At 44.5% G+C, this 23,100-nt stretch overlaps 1 protein-coding gene across 1 annotated transcript in view; it reads left to right on the forward strand.

Annotated features, from left to right (window-relative positions):
• Positions 1-23,100, forward strand: part of BARD1 (BRCA1 associated RING domain 1) — a 56,768-nt gene that overhangs the window by 5,726 nt on the left and 27,942 nt on the right. Inside the window, 5 exon segments of the mRNA XM_044303735.1 lie at positions 1,371-1,519; positions 9,075-9,452; positions 9,506-9,761; positions 9,764-10,112; positions 20,314-20,394. Of these exon segments, the coding sequence (XP_044159670.1) occupies positions 1,371-1,519; positions 9,075-9,452; positions 9,506-9,761; positions 9,764-10,112; positions 20,314-20,394 (1,213 nt within the window).

A 23,100-nucleotide genomic window follows, 5' to 3' on the forward strand; every position in this document is an offset into this window, starting at 1 on the left:
GAGGTAGGGATCAACCGATTATCGGTTTTACCGATATTATCGGCCGATATTGAGGATTTTGACCAATATTCCGCTAACTTATTGGCTTCCTCTAGCTGCTGGTGTTTTTGAGTTTTCTGAATTTGACATACACCTGTCCTGCTCTGCTCATGTTTCTGACATCTCTCTCTGCTCTCCCTTTCCCTTCTATGTTAGAAAAAGCAGCAGAGAAGGGAAATATTTTCTGCACTGCAGATCAGAGTGTGGAGAAGAGATGAGCATCTAAATAGGGCAGTGCACAAACAAGGCGGTTCAGGTGTACAGAGGAAGCAGGACAACCACAGCAAACTCTGCAGGGGAGGGGGGGGATCAGACACTCCTCAGTATAATTAACTGCCAGAACAAGTGAGAGGAACTGTAGAAGGGAAAATCAATCCAGCTTTGTTGATGCATGAGAGCTAGAGAAGGCAGTAGCATCCTGGACGCACAGATCTAGCACATAAGGGACACATGTAGGTGAGAAAAAGCCTGAATTTGAAGCAGGTTACAAACTGCATATCAGGTCTTTGAAAAAGAATGTAGGAATTAAGATTGCAACCTAACCTTAAAAGGCTATTCCCATCTCAGACAATGGAGGCATATCGCTAAGAGGTGGAACCCGCACCTATCTTTTAAATACAGCCGGAAAAAAAGCCGGCAGAGCGGTGGCCAGCAGTGCTGGGTCCGTCTACCACTAATGGTTCCTATTGGCCTGCCCAAATAGGCAAGCGGCTCTCTTGGCTACTTTCAGAATCTCTGTAGAAATGAATCGGAGCGCACCGCGCTTGCATTTACTTCTATGGGGCCGACAGAAATAGCCGAGCCAGCCCTCGGCTATTTTTGGCGTCCCCATAGAAATGAATGAAGGGCAACCATGCATGCGCGGTGCGCCCTCCTTCATTTTAATGGCTGTGTTTGAGATCCAAGAGGTGGGACCCGCACCTATCAGACAATGGGGGCATATACTAGTGAGATGCCCCCATTGTCTAGCAATCTTCATTCTTGCGTCCCTTTTTAAAGACCTGATATGCAGTTTGCAACATCTAAACCTCTGGGGAGAATCAGAGGGGTAAACGCAGTTTGGCTAAATTGTTCTCCGTTTCAGAGGGAAGCAGACTGCTATACGCAGACTAGACGGATTTGCTCACACTTTATTGTCTCTAATCCTTACTAAGAAACTGAATGGTTATATACCTTCAAACTGACCATGTTTCCTTTTTTCTGCTTTATGTACCTTGCCCACTGAGCCAGATATGTGAAATGAATACGTGCTAACAGTTCCCTTTTTGAAGCATTTTATTAAAATTATTTCCTCTTTTCCTTTTTTTTTTCTTTTCTCTTTTATTTCTAAGGACATGTGTAGATGGGAGTGTGGGTAATGAATGCCCTGTATGCCACACACCAGCCTGGGTAAAGGATGTGCAGATCAACCGTCAGCTTGATACCATGATTCAGCTTTGCAGTCAGCTGCATAACTTACTGGATAAAGGGAAGCATAATGGTAAGTGATCTGTTAATTGTCTGTTAATTACGATGACCTACACAGCAGAGCATACATATTAATGAGAATGCATTGCTAGTGCACACTCCTCAGCACCATGTGTCAAAAGAAGTCCTATCAGCTCATGGCCCTCCATGAATTACTATGTTAATACTCTAGTTGTAGTATTGTTGTAGTTTTACAACAGCTGAAGGGCCGCAGGTTGAGCATCCCTGCACTATAGCATTGCAGTAAAATACTCTTAAAGGGCTTTTCCCGGGACCAACATATTGATGACCGTAGGATAGGAGGGGGTCCAACACCCCCACCGATTAGCAGTTTCGGAAGAAAACAGTGCACAGAGGCAGAACACCACAGCTCTGAATACCATGCAGTGGCTGTTCTTGGCTGCCATTCACTTGAATAGGAGTGGAGCCGCAGTACCCGAGAACTGTCACTACACGGTGCATGGAGCTGTGGTGTTCCGGCTCGGTTTAGGCTACTTTCACACTTGCACTTTCCCTTTCCACTATTGAGATCCGTCATTCCGCTTCCGTTTTGTCCCCATTCATTGTCATTGGGGACAAAACTGAACTGAATGAAACTGAGTCACCAGAATGCATTCCGTTCCATTTGGTTGCGTCCCCGTCGCAGACAAAATAACACTGCAAGCAGCTTTTTTCTGTCCGCGATGTGGTGCGGAGCAAGACGGATCCGTCCTGACACACAATGTAAGTCAATGGTGCTGGATCTGTTTTCTCTGACACAATAAAAAGCGTATCCGTCCCCCATTGACTTTCAGTGGTGTTCAAGACCAATCAGTCCTGGCTATGTTCATAACGGATGCAGGCGGTTGTATTAGGCTACTTTTCACATGTTGTCGTTTTATTCCGGCCGCCTCTCGGCATGTTTGCCGTGCTGCGGCTGGACATCCTGCCCGCCCCCATTATAGTGAATGGGGCCGGAGCGGACTTCCGGCGACACGCATGCACTAGAGGCAGCGTGGATCTGGCAGGCTGTGCCGCTAATGTGAAAGTAGCCTTATCAGAACGGAAACTTTTTTTGCTGATCCATGACAGATCCAGCATAAACGCTTGTGTGAAAGTAGCCTTACTATTGGAACTACAGCTGATGTTGATGGCCTATCCTATGGCTAGGTCATCGGTATTTGAGTCGCAGAAAACCCCTTTAAAGGGTTGTCCAGGAGTTTTAGTGAACCTAGCAATACAATAACCATAACTCGCCTGTTACATCGCCTCCATGGGTCGCCTTAGTGGTGATGCTACCATGTACGACTCAAGACCACTGTGGCCAATGACTGGTTGCCGTAATGACGTGGATAAACAGCATGTTGTCACTGCTGGAACAGACCACAAGAACGGTTGAGTAATGGTTGTGTTATTTATTTTATTTTTTCTTTATTACATTTACTGGTATTAACTCCTTAAACTCCCAGGCAGCCCTTTTAAAGATGCCGATACACAGTAGATAAATGACACCTCCCCCAATGATAATTAAAGGGCCCCTGTCAGCAGATTTGTCCCTATGACACTGGCTGACCTGTTACATGTGCGCTTGGCAGCTGAAGGCGTCTGTGTTGGTCCCGTGTTCATATGTACTCTCATTGCTGGGAAAAATGATGTTTTATTATATGCAAATGAACCTCTAGGTGTAATGACTTAGAGGCTCATTTGCATATATTAAAATATAATTTGCCTTCGGCTTCCAAGCCCACATGCAACAGGTGAGCCCGTTTCATGGGTACAAATCTCCTGACTGATAAAGGGGTTGTGTCACCTCACACATGGTGACATATCGCTAGGATACCTTTCTCTAGAACAAAGCCCCCAAAGAGAGAGAGTGCGCACCCCCCCTCTGCGATTTTCAAAATTTCCATAGAGATGAATGGAGAGCAAGCTGCGCAAGCACAGCCACCTCTCCATTGACTTCGATGGGACTACTGGAAATGGCTGAGCTATTTTTGGAAGTTCCATTGAAGGGAACAGAGAGCGAGCCGCAGATGCTTTCACCAGAGATAGGTGCGGGTCCTGCACCTCTCTGACATTGGTGGTATATCCTAGCGATCTGCCACCAATGTCTGGGGTGAGACGACCCTTTTATGTGTATGGAGGATGGAGCATGCTGTGATTTCAGTACGGCTGATTCTTTCTTCCTCTGGGAGATGAAGGGCATCAAAGACCTGGCTGCGTTTGATGCCTGTATGGCAGCATGCACGTTGTGGTGTCAGTTATAACAAGTAAATAAAATGCTGCCATCCACAAGTGAAAACCTTCAGAAGAAGCGAAGGTTCGTGTCTGATTGTAATTACTATAATGGAGAAGTGCGCAGCGCCCGGCTCGGCAGTACCTCTTGTTACACTTCATTTACTCACAAGAAGGTAATTAAGGCGTTGAGTAAAAATGTGCTTAGATGGTAATTATTATGGCTTTACTTATCTCTTTTCGATGGGCATTCTCTCCCGTAATGAATGTTGCTTTGTGTTTGGATAAATCCACACGAGATCTAAGGGTCCTTTCTGTGATTTGGAGAGACAGATAACCGGCCAGCAGGCGGGAGGACATTATTTGGCGAGCGTGTTTTACTTTTTATCCTCCTTATTTTCTACAGCGCATGCATCTCCTATCAAACCAATAACTTCAGTGAAATGTCTCTGCTGCCTTCAGATTGCACTGATGACGTACATTCAGCATATGTGCTGGGAACAACAAATGTATCTATAGGGCTCCGTTAGGGCTGGGCAATTAATTTGATTCATTTGCCGTTTCAGTGAAGGGCGATTCTAATTCTCATCAGAATAATGAAATAGAGTTTTATCCCTGCCACTGCATACGGGTATAATCGTGCAGCACAAACACCATGGGACCGGCCGACTGTTTCTGGAATTGGCGGTAACAGATCCTGAACGTTTAAAGGCATTTTCTGGGAGTAAAATATTGATGACTTACCTTGAGGATAGATCATCAGTATCTGACCGGTGGGGTTCCGACACCCAGCACCCCCACCAGTCAGCTGTTTGATGAGCCCTGCAGGCTCCTCACAACATACCATACACAGCGCTGTTCATTGGAGCGTGGCTGAGCATGGTATTGCAGCCCAGGATCGTTCATTGAATGGGACTTGTGATGTGACGTATGATCAATGAACCCGCTGGATCGCCGTGGCCTCTTCAGACAGCTGATCGTCAGTGGTGCTGGGAGTCCGACATCCACCAACCACCTGAAGATAGGTCTTCAATATTTTACCTCTTTTTTATTTTATTTTATTTTTTTATCCTCTAGATCCCACTGTCAACCACTACATTAGGCAGTTATAGGCAGGGGGAACTCCCCCTGTCCTGATCGCACCCGGGCACAACCTGTCCGTCCTAGGCTCCATTTACACGTCCGCAATTCCGTTCCGCATTTTGCAGAACGGAATTGCGGACCCATTCATTTCTATGGGGCTGCACGATGTGCGGCCCGGATCCGGAAATGCGGACCCATTCATTTCTATGGGTCCGCAATTCCAATCCCCCAAAAAATAGAACATGCCTTATTCTTGTCCGCAATTGCATATTCTATTAGTGCCGGAACACACATTGCCGGTGTCCGTGTTTTGCGGATTCATGGATCCGCAAAACACACACTGATGTGTGAATGGACCTTACAGTGGCAGCCGATAATACATTGTTATACAAGGTGATGGAAGAAGAGGAGTCCAGCTAGCTGCGAAGGCCGTAGCGCCCGCTGCTCATATAGAGGGCAATCATGAACATGTGCGTGGTTATGTACAGCTTGTTTTCCTTGTGCAGCATTTCACATAATGGCCAAAGACGAGTTTTTAAACGGCTGCCTTTTTCTTTTCTTCTGTAAAGCAAAGTAATCATTCCACAGCGAAGGCTAAAATTGTTACCCAGATGGCACCGAACCATTTCCCTTTGATTTTTTTTTTTAATAAGAGACGCGTTTATCAAAGAGATTTCTCAACTTCTGTTGGTAATGGGAAATAATTTGAAAGGCACACAACGTGGATCATTATATTTCTTTGATGCAGATTAATGGCAGCTAAAGCAGCGTTTTGTAATTGCTTCATTTTGCCGTCGAGTTTTTGTAACATTAAGATGGTAGGAGAACGCCGCTTCAGTCTTATAGATTTTACATACATGAAGGAGAGGTTTGGATGTCTGCCAATTCTGAGGGAAAATCCTTTGGTCTTGAAAATGGGACTGCTGTTTTATGTCTCTGGCTTTATTAAGTGTGTATGATTTTCCTAAAAATTGGAAATTTCAAATTAAAACTAATTAACACAATACATACCATGTGACCACTTTTGTCTTAAAGGTTTTTTTGAGACTTTACTACTGATTGGTGGGGGTTCTACACCCGGCACCTCTACTGATCGAGCGCCATTGCCTTCTCAAACAGCTGAAGTAGGGCCGCGGCCATCTCGGCTTAGTCTAGGCCATATGACGTCATGTTCATCGGTCACGTGGCCTAGGCCTAGGTGAATAGGGCTGAGCTGTGATGACCAGCAATGTACCGCACTGTGCTTGGTGAGCAGAGAGAAGGCAGTGTTTTCTCAAGCAGCTGATTTGCAGGGATCCTGGGCGTCGGACCCCCACCGATCAGATACTGATGACCTATCCAGCTCACAGGGGGCCAAACTTGATTTTGACTTGTGTCTTTGTGCCGTGTTCTGTATTACCTTATAGAAGCCGCTTAAAGGGTTTCTACCACTTCGGTTTCACATAATTAGGTGTCAGACACTAGCGATCCGCTAGTGTCTGCTCTGCCAAACTATCCTGCTATAATAGCTTTTGGGGCAGCCGTTTACCTAAATTGATGTGTTAATGACCCTCTAGGTAGTATGGGGGCGTCATTAGCACCTAGAGGATCGGTCTACCTTCTCAAGATGCCGCCGCCCAGCGCCTCCCTCCAGCCCGCCCATCTGCTTCGGAATGCGATCAAACGGACGACTTCACCAGCATGCGCCGTGCGCGGCTGTATTCGGCACATGCGCAGTGAATGTCCGACCGCTTCCCTGCTCAGACATCTCCACTGCGCCTGCGCCGACGACATCATAGTGCTCCATCGGCGCAGGCGCAGTGGAGATGTCTGAGCAGGGAAGCGGTCGGACATTCACTGCGCATGCGCCGAATACAGCCGCGCACGGCGCATGCGCGTGAAGTCGTCCGTTTGATGCATTCCGAAGCAGATGGGCGGGCTGGAGGGAGGCGCTGGGCGGCGGCATCTTGAGAAGGTAGACTGATCCTCTAGGTGCTAATGACGCCCCCATAGCACCTAGAGGGTCATTTACATATCAATATAAGTTCTTTTTTTAGGTAAACGGCTGCCCCAAAAGCTATTATAGCAGGATAGTTTGGCAGAGCAGACACTAGCGGATCGCTAGTGTCTGACACCTAATTATGTGAATTCAAAGTGGTAGAAACCCTTTAAACGGATTCTTTGTGCCAGTCTGCCTTTCCTGCTGTAGCTCTATGGGAAGGTCACACGGGACACTTCAATAACTGTGCAACAATATTAATATTTCATACAGCACAGATTCTCCTCTAACCGGCACGCACATATGGGGTCCAGTCAGAAGCAAAACATGTATTTAAATATTAATCCATTTCTGCCAATAACAGCTGATGTGGGTCTTTACGGAGCCAGCGGCCTCCCCTACCTGGCAGGTAGTGTGCTCAGAGACCTAGTGCCGCCAACAAAGTGACGGGTGCACACTCAGCATCATTTCTAAGCAGGAGGACATATGGTTGTGTCTTCCAACATATGCAAAAATTTTTTTCTAGGGATGGACAATTAAATTTCGGCATGGGCAGCGAAAAGTAGGTTACGATTCAAAATGCAATGAGTATAGCACAGTGACTTATGTATTGGCTACATGGCTTAAAGGGGTTGTCCAGGCTTTATCAATAAAATGAATGGCACTGTGCTTGGTAAGCTATGAGGAGGACACAGCCCTCAGCAGAGCATTGTAACCCCCCTCAAGAAGCTGATCGGTGGCGATACTGGGTGTTGGACCCCACTGATCAGATATTGATGACCTATCCGGAGGAGAGTCATATATTCCTCAGTCGGCACTTTGTCTGTAGCGTGGTGCGCGAGTCTAGGGTTGGCATCCCGTACAGTAATGGAGAAACAGACCAACACTCATTTGTTAATGAAATATGCTTCTTCTTTATTGTCACATTAGTGACAAATCTGGGATGCGTTTTGGCTCAATCCGAGGCTTTTTCAAACGTGTGTGTGTGTGTGTATATATATATATATATATATATTTGTAAAAAGGGGCGGATTGAGCCGAAACGCATCTGACAATAAAGAGGAAGCATGTTTCATTAACAATAGAGTGCTGGGCTGTTTCTCCTATCCGGAGGACAAGTCATTAGTATTCTTCTCCCAGGAAACCCCTTTAAAGGACAAATTTGCACATATGAAAGTGACTGACCTGTTACATGTGCGCTTGTCAGCTGAAGGTATGTATATTGATCTCAGGTTCATATGTGCTCGCACTGCTGAGAAAAATGCTGTTTTAATATATGCAAATGAGCCTCTAGGAGCAATGGGGGCGTTGCCGTTACTCCTAGAGGATCAGCCCTCTCTGCAACGACCACTCCCTCTGCACTTGGACAGGGCAAGGCAGTGTAAATGTCATCACGCCTGGCCTTGAATTCTCCTCAAAGGGGTTCTACAAGAGTATAAAATGTCCTTTCATGTGCCGGGCACCCCACATGGAATATACTTATCCTGGTCCCCGGCTCCCCGCACCGCCGCTGTTGCTTCTCCCTGCACATCCGTTGTCGGGGGAGGAGCAGCCAATGGTAGGCCAGGGATGGGGACGACCCTCTGTAGCGTCACCGGCGATGCTAGGGAGGCTCATCCCCGCCTGCCATTTGCTGCTTCCCCCCGACACCAGATGTTTTCATCCGTGTGCAGGGAGAAGCGGCGGTGCGGTAACCAGGTGTGGTGCCAGGAGTGGGGATCGGGGTAAGTATATTCCACGTGGGGTGCCCGGCACATGAGGGGACATTTTTATACTCTTGGAGAACCCCTTTAAGTCTTTGAAAGTGGGGGTGCAGAGAGAGAGAGCTCCGTTGCTCCTAGAGGCTTATTTGCATATATTAAAACATCCTATTTTTCAGCAGTGTGGGCACATATGAACATGGTATGCCATCTGCCTACACACAGATGCCTGCAGCTGCCAAGCACACATTTAACAGGTCAGCCAGTTTGATAGGTACAGATCTGCTGACGGATGTCCTTTTTAAAGTTTACACATAAATATGGAGGACCACTTCCTTGCGCCACTGTTTGAGTGTCCTCTGTCTTGTACCATGTGCTTTTTCTGTTTTAATACTCCATAAAGTTCTACAACCGTACTTGAAAATTGCCAAATCAAGACAATCCTCTCCTAGCAGGTAAAATATATTCCCGTGAGTGCCCTATTTTGCCACCATTTAAAAAGAGTAACATTTCAAAACAATTGCTTCTATTAGGGACTAATGGTGCTTGCATAAACCGCAGAGACTGACTTATAATTTTCACTTCTCTTGTAGGAAGTAAAGTGGATTTATGTCAACATGCATCACTCAAAGAGAACACCGCAGAAGGAGAATCTAAGAAAAAACAGATAAAGATGTGGTTTAGCCCCCGGAGAGGCAAGGTGAGGTATGTCTTGGAACGTGAAGAAAACAACCAACAGATTCCATCAAACTGCGAACAGGCGCCAATGTTGTCAAGTTATGATTTTGTCTCTTCTTCACCCATTGTGGAGCATGCGAAAAAGAAGACTGTGAAACGTGGGAAAACGAAGAAGAAGCAACTGGAGGACATAAACCAAAAATGGGGGATTGGGACACCTAGTGAAAATACTGATAGCTTCAAGGTGAATAACCAGGAATCCAATAGATCGGTGTCCTTTTGCAGCCCTCCACATATTCTTCAGACGCCTGATAAAGTACTAGAAGCAGTGATGAATGTAATGAACTGATTGAAAATAGCCCGGAGAAGATGGAGCTGGGGTTAGAAAATAATAGCCCAGAGAAGATGGAGCTGGGGTTAGAAAATCATGGGGAAATAAACACTATTGAGAACAACACCTCGAAAGAAAATGATATTCTGAAGTCTGGCGAGTCTGCTTCTGGTGCTGGGCAAGAAAATGACTACAGCTTTGAACCGAAACCACAAGAAAATGGACAAAATAAAAGTCAGCTAGAGGAAACTGTGGAAGATCGACCCAGTCCTAAAAATTGTGTACACAGCTAAAGAATGAATCTTCTGGAAAAACCAAGCGAAGAAGAACTCCTCTAAAACGCAAACCTCACCCAACTCCATCTCCTAATTCCCGTGCCTCAAAATGCCCCAAAAAAGAAAAGCTGGCTGATGATTCCAAGTCAGAAGATCATACAGGTCTTGGAAAAGTCCGAAACAAGGAAGTAAAAAATTCTCCAAAAGCAGAGCCAAAACCTAAGCCCTTTTCAACACCCAGAAGAAAGAGCCAACCTGGAACCAATCTTCAGACATCCCCAAGTGATTATCAGTTTACAAAGAAGAACCATAAGGGTGAGACAATGCTACATGTTGCTTCCATAAAGGTAAAAAAATTTTCCTGTATAGGTATACCTTGACGTTGTTTGTGTTTTTGTTTTTTGAGTTTTGTGATAGTTGGGGCTGGTTCTTGTTCCTGTGGTGCACTGGCCAGTGGAGATGACAAAGCTACATTGATCTACGGCCAATACGTATATAATATAGACACAGTCATTAAACCACATGACAGGGTGCTCATAAATGTGTCAACCACAAAAAAACACTACTACTACTAAATGAACACTACTACTCAATTGCAAGAAATAATATATTTATTGAATAGAAAAATATATTAAAAGCACTGGTGAATCATGTGTTGGATGGTGCGGTGTGGAGCTGCGGCAGGAACTACATTGATATATGGACAATTCAGGTCTGTATATACAACCTATATATTCATTTTCTAGGCATGAGACTTGTTTTTGTGAGATTGAGTACACGTATTAGCTTTAAAGGGGTTATCCCATCTTAGACAATGGGGGTATATCGCTAGGATATGCTCCCATTGTCTGATAGGTGCACCTACAAGGAGAACGGAGCGGAGAAAGCGGAGGAGGGCGCAGCCGCCCTCTATTCATTTCTATGGAGCTGCCGAAAATAGCCGAGCGCTGGCTCGGCTATTTCCGTCGGCCCCATTGAAAGGAATGGGAGCGGTGGCCGGGCATGCGCGGTGCGCTCCCATTCACTTTGATGGGAGAGGTGGGGAGCTGTGCCTGGTGGTGGACGGACCCTGGGAAACCCGGGGTCCTTCAGCCACATCTCTCCCCGGCTCCGTTCTCGTTGTAGGTGCGGGTCCCTAGCGATATTCCCCCATTGTCTAAGATGGGATAACCCCTTTAAGGCTCTTTCAGATGACCAGTATGTGTTTTGTGGTCTGCAAATTGCGGATCAGCAAAACTACTGATATCGGCCATGTGCATTCCTCCTTTTTCGGAACGCACACGCCAAGCCATAGGATAGAAATGCCTGTTCTTGTCTGCAATTGTGGGGCCATGTAATGGAGGCGGACACATAATATGGTGAATGAGCTCTTAATGTGGTGCTTGTTATGGCCTTGTCCACTTTGGCTTAAAGGGGTTGTCCCACAAAAAATATTCTACAGTTTTAAAACCAGCACCCAAATCTGAAAACTCTTGTAATTGCATATAAGTAAAATTTAGCATAGCCTCTGAGCTTATTCAATAAAATATATCTGTATAGCGCCACCTACTGTTTTTTTTATTTTCTTATTTCTTTGTCCCTGCTCACTGAGGTGGCCGCACATGCTCAGTTTCTTCCTTTAATAGCCTCCTGAGCTGTGATAGGGAGAGCATGGACACGCCCCTGAGCTGCAGCAGAAAAGGCACTACCCTTGAGCTGTCAGCTTAAAGGGGTTCTCCACTTTGTTTAAACTAATGATCTATCCTCTGGACAGATCATCAGCTTCTGATCGGCGGGGGTCCCAGCTGTTTGAAAAGGCAGCGGCGCTCCAACAGCGCCGCTGCCTTCTCACTGTTTAACGCCGGCCGAGTGACGTCACGACTTGTATCAACTGGCCTGGGCAGGGCTAAGCTTTGTTCCCTTGAAAGGCCAGTTGATGCTAGTCGTGACGTCACTCGGCCAGCGGTAAACATTGAGAAGACCGCGGTGCTGCTGGAGCGCCGCTCCCTTCTCAAACAGCTGATCGGCGGGGGTCCCGGGTGTCGGACCCCCGCCGATCAGATGCTGATGATCTATCCAGAGGATAGATCATCAGTTAAACAAAGTGCAGAACCCCTTTAATATAAATTTAGCAGAGCAATGAATGAGGAGATCTCTGGATCCGTGTGAGGTACAGGGCTGGTTCTAGCTTTGTAAGAGAGAGATTGTCATGTAATAGATGATGTCTGATTTTCCATTAGTCATAGTATAACCCCTTTAAATATGGAACATTAGTTTTTTCCTGCTGTGTCCCCCCTGCTTATTATTGGTGCTATGGTTTTAAATGTCCTTTGTGCTATTTGTATTTGTGGGGCTGTTACCGGCAGTGCTTTTAATATATTTTTCTGTTCAATAAATATATTGTTATTTCTTGCAGTTGAGTAGTAGTGTTCATAATTGGGTTTTTTTTTGTTGACGCACCAGTGGAGATGAGCCTGCAGCTGGCCATGCAGGTAGATGTGTTCTGCCTGTAAACATTTAGAAATGCTCTCAGAAAGTGACCTCAACAACGTGGCGCATCAGTCGCTAGGCTATGCCATCCGTGTCAGAGAGGTGCAGGTTCCACCTCTAGAGAACAGGGTCCCCCAAAGTGAAGAGGAGCACACTGCACTCTACAGGTGAGCGTGCACGACTATTTTCGGGAGACCTATAGCGGTGAATGGAAACCGCCACCTCTGCGTTCGCCTCTATGGGACTGCCGAAAATAGCTGAGCCAGTGCTCAGCTATTTTCCAAATGCCCATAGTGCTGGATAGAGAGGGTGGGTGTCCATTCTATTCACTTTGGGCGTCCTGTTCTGGAGATACATGTGGGACCCACTCCTATGATACTGATGGCATATCCTAGCGATAGGCCATCAGTGTTCAGCTGAAATACCCCTTTAAGAATGGATAAAATTTCTCTTTTTTTGAATTCACTCTTGGTTTGGGCTTCAAAAACTGCATAAAAAAACACGGGACTGTACCCTCACAGAGGATTGCTGGGACTTGGTACAGTTGTAACAAACTTTTAGCATTGGGTCTATACAGGTTTTCCTCTTCTTCCTGTAACCAAGAATGTTCCTATTCACACACAGCAGAGATCTTGCAATGGTGAAGATTTAGAACCTAAAGCATATTATAAAGTTGCATACCATTTCATAACCTTTAATTGGGTAATCATTCAGTTTAGGGAGGACCCCTGTAATGTGATGGTCAGTTCGCAGTGCTCGCCAGCGAACCCATGCGGGCTGCCATCTTTAGTAAGGTAGACTCACCCGTTCAGCGATGCACAGGTAAGCCCTTGCCTGTGTCGGGAGCCGGTCTGAAATCAAAGGCGGTCACCGGGAGCAGGCAGTTCCGAGAACAGTCCGATGAATTCCATGCGGGTGCAATGCAAGAGGTCCGGACCCATTCATTTCTATGGGGCTGTGCACACGAGCGGTGGTTTTCACGCATTACTTGTGCGTTGCGTGAAAATCGCAGCATGTTTTATATTCTGCGTTTTTCACGCAACGCAGGCCCCATAGAAATCAATGGGTCTGCGTGAAAATCGCAAGCAGGTGCAGATGCGGTGCGATTTTTCACGCATGGTTGCTAGAAGATGAAGTAAATTGATAAAAGTCAATTTACTGTATTATTTTCCCTTATAACATGGTTATAAAGGAAAGTAATAGCATTCTTAACACAGAATGCTTACTAAAATGCGGCTTTAGGGGCTAAAAAATTATTAACTCGCCTCATCCTGTTGTTCGCACAGCCGGCATCTTCTTCTTTCAGGACCTGCCAAAGGACCTTTGAGGTAATCGCGCTCACCACGTGGTGACATCGGCACAGGTCCTGCTGAATGAAGATAGAAATCCGGACACGCTCGTCTGCAAGGGGCCTTAGTCCTCATTCACACAGTCAGTGTTCGGTCAGTGATTGGAAGCCAAAACCAGGATTGGAGCCTCCACAGACATAAGGTATAAAGGAAATATCTGCACCTGTTCTGTGTTTAGAGCCGCGCCTGGTTTTGGCTCAAAATCACTGACCAAACACTGACGTGTGAATGAGGCATTAGGCTTTCCCTTTCTCGGTGAGGCTTCGCTTTTCAGTGATATCCTGCAAATGTGAATCTGATTGTTTCTATAGATCACAACGGGTTAAACAAAAAATCCCCAATGAAGTTTTTATCGCAGAGCTTTAGTGCTGCAGTTATTCCCAGCTGTCGGATCTAAAGTTCTTTTATGTGCGGCAATAGTTATCACGTTTTATGACCGTTCTTGGATGCCTATTAGTTCCATTTTTGGCGTCTGATTTGAGTTAATTTAATCTTTTGGAAGGCGATGGGAGCTGTGCTTGATTATTGCGCGATTTCCAGGAAATGCTCCATTGGTAAGAAAATTGGTCTGGAACTGCTCAGAGTCTCCAGGAGAATACTAAAAATGTTAAGCTGCCGCAATTAAGCTATCTGCCACTATTGTGTGACTGACAATAACCGTGCAAGAAAGATGAATGAAAGTTGATAACCTGGCCCACAAGAGCATTTCCGTGCAGACTGTTTGAAATCTCATTTAATAATCTTTTCTTAGCAAAGACCTTGCTTTTGGCAAAAAAAAAAAACTGATTTCAGTTGCAAAAATACCTGCTCCCCGCTTGCAAATGCCACATCTTATTTATAGCCAGTCACCAGAAATATATGTTGGCAAAGGGTATCTTACCTAAAAAAGGTGCAGTAATTTCTCATCTCGGAAAATTCACAGAAAGTCGGATGAGTGTTTTTGGCTTTGACTCTTTCGTGCACATTCTAGTAATCATAACCAGTGATCTTGGTTGGCTTTTGGCTACAAAAAAATGTAATATGAAGCAAGACGGTGATCGGTCTTAAAAAGTATAAAAAGCCTCCTACCCCCCACTGATTATACTTGCCCTGCTCCCTGTGCCGCTCCGGGTCCCCGGGCTGAGATTCTGCAATATAATCACTAATGAGCATACATAGGAACGCTGATTAGCGTTTATCTGGCGGTGTAAAAGTGCTGCTATTCATGCAGACACAAAAATCGTTTGCTGACAGCAGACAATACTGTGTAATCAGCGCTCTGCTGCCGGCAAACAATGAGTCTCTATGGGGACGAATAATGACATTACCGATCGCTCCTCCGCATACTGTGGAGGAGATTGCTGATTCTCTCGATCGTGATTTTTTTTTTGGGGAAAAAACGCTTCCTTCCTGACAACCTGCTACTGTGTCATCTAGTGTAAAGGGACCTTTAGGGTCCATTCACACGTCCGTATGGGTTTTGCAGATCCGCAAAACACACAGCCACCGTCAATGTGCATTCCGCATTTTGCAGACCGCACATCACCGGCACAGTCTTAGAAAATGCCTTTTCTTGTCTGCAGTTGCGGAGAAGAATAGGACATGTTCTATTTTTTTTGTATGGATCCGTAAATGCAGATGCGGATAACACATTCCTGCCCCATTGAAAATTTATGGGTGCGCACCTGTTCCGAAAAATTGCGAAACGGATGCGGACCCATTTTTGGGACACGTGAATGGACCCTGGTGTGGTAAAAGGAGTAAAGCTGCACTACACATTGGATGTACATTGGCTCAACCTCCCAATATCGGACTAAAGGCCCGTTTACATGCGCCAACTCAGCAGTTATTGGGCATGAACTGTTAATTCCTGATAATTGCCTGCTCATCAGAAGAGATGAGAGCGGCATTTGCAGGCAGCAATCTTTTCCTCTGTACAGGGACGAGTGATCACTCTTGTGATAGTTTGTCCCCCAGACTACATAAATATCATGTATATTATCCCCTACGGTGAACTCCGTAGAAAAAAAAAAGCCCCCACACAACTCCATAGAAAGAAAAATAATAAAGTTATGGGTCTTGGGAAGCGGCAATGCAAAACTATTTTTTTCCTTTTAGAAAAAGGTGTTTTATTGCAAAAAAGTAGTAAAACGTTAAAAAATAAAATAAAAAATTATTTGGTATCACTGTAATCGTACTGACCCAGAGAATAAAGATATTATGTTATTTTTACCGAAAAATTAACTCAGTAAAATGTAGAACTTAAAAACACTGGCAGTTTTGCTGTTTTTCCCCATCTCCCTCCCAGTAAGAGTTAATAAAAGTTAATCATAAAGTTATGTGTACCCCAAAATGGCACTATTAAAAACTACAACTTTTCCCACAAAAAACATGACCTCATACAGCTATAAAGACGGAAATATAATAAGGTTATAGCTCTGGGAAGGAAAAGATGAAGAAAGGAAGAAAAATGCTTGGTCAGTAAGGCTGGGTTCACACCTGAGCGTTTTACAGCGCGTTCCTACGCTGTAAAACGCTCAACAAGGAGAAACCAATGATTCCCTATGGGAATGGTTCACACCTGGGCGTTTTACAGCGCGTACGATTGCGCTGTAAAATGCCCGACGCCCCAAGAAGTACATGAGCTTCTTTGGGGCATCTTGTCGTGCGTTCCCGTACATAGACTTTCGGGAACGTGCGACAATGGGCGTTCGCTTGTCTCTGTATGCGCGATTGCAAACGTCAGTACAATCACGCATACAGAGCGCTCCTTTCAGAATGCTCAGGTCTGAACCCAGCGTAAGGCCCAAAACAGGCTGGTCACTAAGGCTACATGCACACGACCGTATTTTGTTTCAGTGTCCGATCCGTTTTTTTTGCGGATAGGATGCGGACCCATTTATTTCAATGGGTCCGCAAAAAACAAGGACAGCACACAGTGTGCTGTCCGCATCAGTATGTCCGTTCCGTTGCTCCGCTAAAAAAATAGTGCATGTCCTATTTTTTTCTAGTTTGCGGACAAGGATAGGCATTATTACAATGGATCCGCAAAAAAAACGGATGCCATACGGAATGTCATCCGTTTTTTTTTGCGGAACTGCAATTTGCGGACCGCAAAACACACACGGTCGTGTGCATGTAGCCTAAGGGGTTAAACGTCAGTCTTGATAAATGTCGCCCAATGTCTTTCTTTTAATGCACCATATTCACTAATGCAAAGAAAGAAATGGGGATTAGTCAGCACATCCCAGTGTGCAGGTGCACATCGCTATGGCTGGAAGCACAAAAGCAAACACAATACAACAGCACTCTGCAAACACAAATAATACAGTAAATACAATCATTCCAATGTACTTATAATGCTAATGCTACGTTAGAAATGTGAGATTCTTGGCAAATACATTTTGTACAAAACTATTTGTGCCTGTCCGTCAAGGGCAAGGTGATCTCTTTAGGACAGGAACCTACACTAAATACTACCTCCTCTGGTGCCATACAGGCCTCCATTAAATTCAGGGAGTGCAGGCTCCACATCATGCTGAGCCCACTCTGTATTTTGGCCTCCAATAAATGCAGAGAGAGCAGACTACAGCTTTATATTTCCACTAATTAAAATCAGCCTATGGAACAGACAGGTTAGTTAGGAGTGCACGACCAATGGAGTCATCCACACCTCCAATACAGACTGCAGAAGAAAGAACATAAAAACATGGGGGTTAGGCCTCGTGCACACGGCCGTATGTATTTTGCGGTCCACAAAAAATGGATCCGCAAAAAATAGGGATGACATCCGTGTGCATTCTGTATATTGCGGAATGGAACAGCTAGCCCCTAATAGAACAGTACTATTCTTGTCTGTAATGCGGACAATAATAGTACATGTTCTATTTTTTTTGCGGAACGGAAATGCAGGCAAACGGAATGCACATGGAGTACCTTCAGTTTTTTTTGCGGACTTATTGAAATGAATGGGCCCGTATACAGTCTGTAAAAAAAACATACATTTGTGTGCATGAGCCCTTAGTCATTACATTTGTAAAGTGCTTCAGTCTGTGAATCAGCAGTCGGACAGAAAAACATGTGTGTGTGTGTGTGTGTGTGGCCACCTGAATTTAACTAAGCAAATAGTTATGAGCCTCCTATTGGATAATTACTGCATGGGCGATTATCTTTCAGCTGGCAATAAGTTATTTAACCACAACTGGTGCAATGCGTTGCTTCTCATATCTTTACCATGTCGAAAGACACCTCTCGTGGTCGTTGAAAAGACATTAGTCTGTTTGAGAGGGGTCAAATCATTGGCATGCATCAAGCAGAGAAAACATCTAAGGAGATTGCAGAAACTGCTAAAGTTGGGTTAAGAATTGTCCATTATTAAAAACTGGAATGATAGTGGGGACCCATCGTATTCGAGAAAGAAATGTGGTGGAAAAAAAAAATCCTGAATGATCGGCGATCACTTAGACATTTGGTGAAATCAAATCGAAGAAAAACAACAGTAGAACTCAGGGCTATGTTTAATAGTGGAAGTAAGAGCATTTCCACACAGACAATATGAAGGGAACTCAAGGGATTGGGACTGAACAGCTGTGTAGCTGTAAGACCACCATGAATCAGTGAGGCAAACCAGAAAATAAGTCTTCATTTTGCTAGGGAGCATAAAGATTGGACTCTGGAGCAATGGAAGAAGCTCATGTGGTCTGATAAGTCCAGATTTACCCTGTTCCAGAGTGATGGGCGCATCAGGGTAAGAAGAGAGGCAGATGAAGTGATGCACCCATCATGCCTAGTGCCTACTGTACAAGCCTGTGGGGGCAGTGCTATGATCTGGGGTTGCTGGAGTTGGTCAGGTCTAGGTTCAGCAACAGTATGTGCTCCAAGAATGAGGTCAGCTGACTACCTGAACATACTGAATGACCAGGTTATTCCATCAATGGATTTTTTCTTCCCTGATGGCACGGGCATATTCCAAGATGACCATGCCAGGATTCATCGGGCTCAAATTGTGAAAGAGTGTTTCAGGGAGCACGAGACATAATTTTCACACATGGATTGGCCACCACAGAGTCCAGACCTTAACCCCATTGAGAATCTTTGGGATGTGCTGGAGAAGGCTTTGTGCAGCGGTCAGACTCTACCATCATCAATGCAAGATCTTGGTGAAAAATGAATGCAACACTGGATGGAAATTAATCTTGGGACATTGCAGAAGCTTATCGAAACAATGCCACAGCGAATGCGTGCCGTAATCTTTTTTTTGGACAGGCTGTGTGTGTGTGTGTGTGTGTGTGTGTGTGTATATGTATATGTGTATATATATATATATATATATATATATATATATATATATATATATTATATAAATTAAAGAAAATCCACGGCACTTCCTTACGTAAAATAAGTAATTTATTCACCAAACAGCAAAGTTTCGGTTCGCACACTGGAACCTTTCTCAATCAGTGATACAAAAAGTGGAGGTGCATATAGTGTGTATATATAGCATGTTACATCTCAATTAATTAGTGAACACTATTAAGTATAAAGCATGATGCATTTCATAAATTCATGTGTAAAGCCAGATAAACATGATTCAAAAATCATTGTGATACATGTGTAATCTGTATGTGACACAAGTATATATCCCAAAACATATTTTGGACAAAAATACAACTCTAAATCATATTTCATTCTAATTAAGGTATTCAACAATACCCAGGTGATCATGTACATACATAATTAAAAACAATAGTTGAGTGCTTATGACCTGATGACAGAGTGTGAGTGGCAGATCACAAATTTGCACTAAAGGGGTCTTCAACATCGGAAGACATCGCTAGACGCCATCAGTTGTATCAGTAGGCGGCTCAGGCCATACCGCACTTATCCCCAAGCGCAGGTATCGTCGTGCCTGCCAACCCCCTATAAAAGAGCTGGGTTAAACTGTAAGAACATTGCGGATTTGCCCCCATATCAATTCCTCTGAACAAGGTCAGCGCGGATACCAGGCGGCCTTATCGCAAACTGTCTAAAGTACGCAAGGCTCCCATTGCTAGTAGCTCCTGCCAACTTAATTTACATCCACCTATTACTATAGTAATTGTCTGCCACTCATCCCAGTCAGAACTAGGTACAAACCGTACAGAATTAAGTCCAAGATTCCATATATAGAAAATGTTATTATGTGTATGATCTTGTCAATGCCATACAGTTGGCATTACATTCATATATAGCAGTTGTCCAGCCTCTTCATGTGTTGCGGGGATCCCAATCACTATTTCTTATCATCCCAACGCCCAACTGTACATCATCTGTAAGTAAAACAAAGGAAACTATTTAGAAAATATAAATGGCACCCCACATATAGTTAGCAGGTAGACATAGCCGGGCAAAGGGTAACACCCAGAGGGCAGCAGCCAACTACGTACATATCCAAGGTCTGAACTCAACATTCAACCCTTCTGGTCTCAATGTATTTAATTTCATAATCCAGAGGATTTCTCAGTTTTTAGGTAGTAAGCCTCTGTTACCACCTCTTCTCGGCATTGGAACATGATCAATGAGCATCCATTTTATCTCTCTCTCACTATGACCCATTTCTGTACAGTGTTTTGATACCGGTAAATCCATGCGTTTTATATAATACTGTCTAAGTGTTGCTTGGATGCTACTAAATGTCCATGTCCTTTTTGGCTAGAATTCTTGTTTTTCCTCTGTTTCGAAGGTGATTAATGTGTCTTTTAACTGCACACAGGGTGAGGTGCACACGGTGGAGGAGCTCCTGAAGAGTGGCGCTAACCCCAATATTAAAGACAATGCTGGATGGACTCCTTTGGTAACTCTTGTTTCTTTTACATTTTCATCTTGGTATTAAGAAACTAACCATATGTCAGAGGGCAGCTCCACAGAAACCTCTACCATGTGTTCATAGGGGCCAGTAGATGTATGGATGCTGTACTGCCATCAGCTAGCTATAGTGATCATTAGCTGTGGTGAAACTACGACTCCCAGCATGCACACTTTCTTGGCTGGTCTCAGAACTCGCATACAAATGAATGGAGCATGCTGGGAGTTGTAGTTTCACAACAGCTCAAGTGCAGGGTGCTGCTGACCCCTTATCTATACAATATCTACTTGGAAAAATGGGGAATGTGCCCGATTATTACTTTGTTTCTTTATGGTTATGCTTGTCATATATGGTGAACATATACAGTTCAGACCAAAAGTTTGGACACACCTTCTCATTCAAAGAGTTTTCTTTATTTTCATGACTATGAAATTTGTAGATTCACACTGAAGGCATCAAAACTATGAATTAACACATGTGGAATTATATACATAACAAAAAAGTGTGAAACAACTGAAAATATGTCATATTCTAGGTTCTTCAAAGTAGCCACCTTTTGCTTTGATTACTGCTTTGCACACTCTTGGCATTCTCTTGATGAGCTTCAAGAGGTAGTCACCTGAAATGGTCTTCCAACAGTCTTTAAGGAGTTCCCAGAGATGCTTAGCACTTGTTGGCCCTTTTGCCTTCACTCTTCGGTCCAGCTCACCCCAAAGCATCTCGATTGGGTTCAGGTTCGGTGACTGTGGAGGCCAGGTCATCTGGCGCAGCACCCCATCACTCTCCTTCATGGTCAAATAGCCCTTACACAGCCTGGAGGTGTGTTTGGGGTCATTGTCCTGTTGAAAAATGATGGTCCAAACGCAAACCGGATGGAATAGCATGCCGCTGCAAGATGCTGTGGTAGCCATGCTGGTTCAGTATGCCTTCAATTTTGAATAAATCCCCAACAGTGTCACCAGCAAAGCACCATCACACCTCCTCCTCCATGCTTCACGGTGGGAACCAGGCATGTAGAGTCCATCTGTTCACCTTTTCTGCATCGCACAAAGACACAGTGGTTGGAACCAAAGATCTCAAATTTAGACTCAGACCAAAGCACAGATTTCCACTGGTCTAATGTCCATTCCTTGTGTTCTTTAGCCCAAACAAGTCTCTTCTGCTTGTTGCCTGTCCTTAGCAGTGGTTTCCTAGCAGATATTCTACCATGAAGGCCTGATTCACACAGTCTCCTCTTAACAGTTGTTCTAGAGATGTGTCTGCTGCTAGAACTCTGTGTGGCATTGACCTGGTCTCTAATCTGAGCTGCTGTTAACCTGCGATTTCTGAGGCTGGTGACTCGGATGAACTTATCCTCCGCAGCAGAGGTGACTCTTGGTCTTCCTTTCCTGGGGTGGTCCGCATGTGAGCCAGTTTCTTTGTAGCGCTTGATGGTTTTTGTGACTGCACTTGGGGACACTTTCTAAGTTTTCCCAATTTTTCGGACTGACTGACCTTCATTTCTTAAAGTAATGATGGCCACTCGTTTTTCTTTACTTAGCTGCTTTTTTCTTGCCATAATACAAATTCTAACAGTCTATTCAGTAGGACTATCAGCTGTGTATCCACCTGACTTCTCCACACGCAACTGATGGTCCCAACCCCATTTATAAGGCAAGAAATCCCACTTATTAAACCTGACAGGGCACACCTGTGAAGTGAAAACCATTTCAGGGGACTACCTCTTGAAGCTCATCAAGAGAATGCCAAGAGTGTGCAAAGCAGTAATCAAAGCAAAAGGTGGCTACTTTGAAGAACCTACAATATGACATATTTTCAGTTGTTTCACAATTTTTTGTTATGTATATAATTCCACATGTGTTAATTCATAGTTTTGATGCCTTCAGTGTGAATCTACAATTTCCATAGTCATGAAAATAAAGAAAACTCTTTGAATGAGAAGGTGTGTCCAAACTTTTGGTCTGTACTGTATATGTGGCTGTATGCCCTACAGTAGCGTGCAGAGCATTGTGAAGACCGTGTGCTACGCTAGACATATACTGTGCTCCTCAAAACGGTGTGAACATAGTGTAATAATGACAGAGTCCTTATATGCTTGGTATGTTGTTGTCTTTGTGACCTATAGGGAAGATCGGGGTTGTCCATGAGTACCTACCTTATTACAGCTATACAGTCTCTTCACTGACAGCAGTTTTGGGATTATGAGTCTATACAACTGAATGTAGGAGAAGTGATCGCAACTGGATCTTACTTTCTGAGGACCATGTATGACCAAACCTGCCATGAAATATTACTTTCTAGGAAAACTACGTACACTGAAACATAGATTTTTTTTTTGGTTCTGCTGCAGCGGTCCTCATCTTAGGCCTCTTTCACACTTGCGTTGTCCAGATCCGGCGTGTACTCCACTTGCCGGAATTACACGCCGGATCCGGAAAAACGCAATTGTACTGAAAGCATTTGAAGACGGATCCGTCTTCAAAATGCTTTCAGTGTTACTATGGCAGCCAGGACGCTATTAAAGTCCTGGTTGCCATAGTAGGAGCAGGGAGCGGTATACTTACAGCCATGGTAACCATTCAGAAAAAGCTAAACGTCGGATCCGGCAATGCGCCGAAACGACGTTTAGCTTAAGGCCGGATCCGGATCAATGCCTTTCAATGGGCATTAATTCCGGATCCGGCCTTGCGGCAA

This window comes from Bufo gargarizans, chromosome 8 (genome assembly GCF_014858855.1).
Source record: "Bufo gargarizans isolate SCDJY-AF-19 chromosome 8, ASM1485885v1, whole genome shotgun sequence".
NCBI classification, from domain to species: Eukaryota; Metazoa; Chordata; class Amphibia; order Anura; family Bufonidae; genus Bufo; species Bufo gargarizans.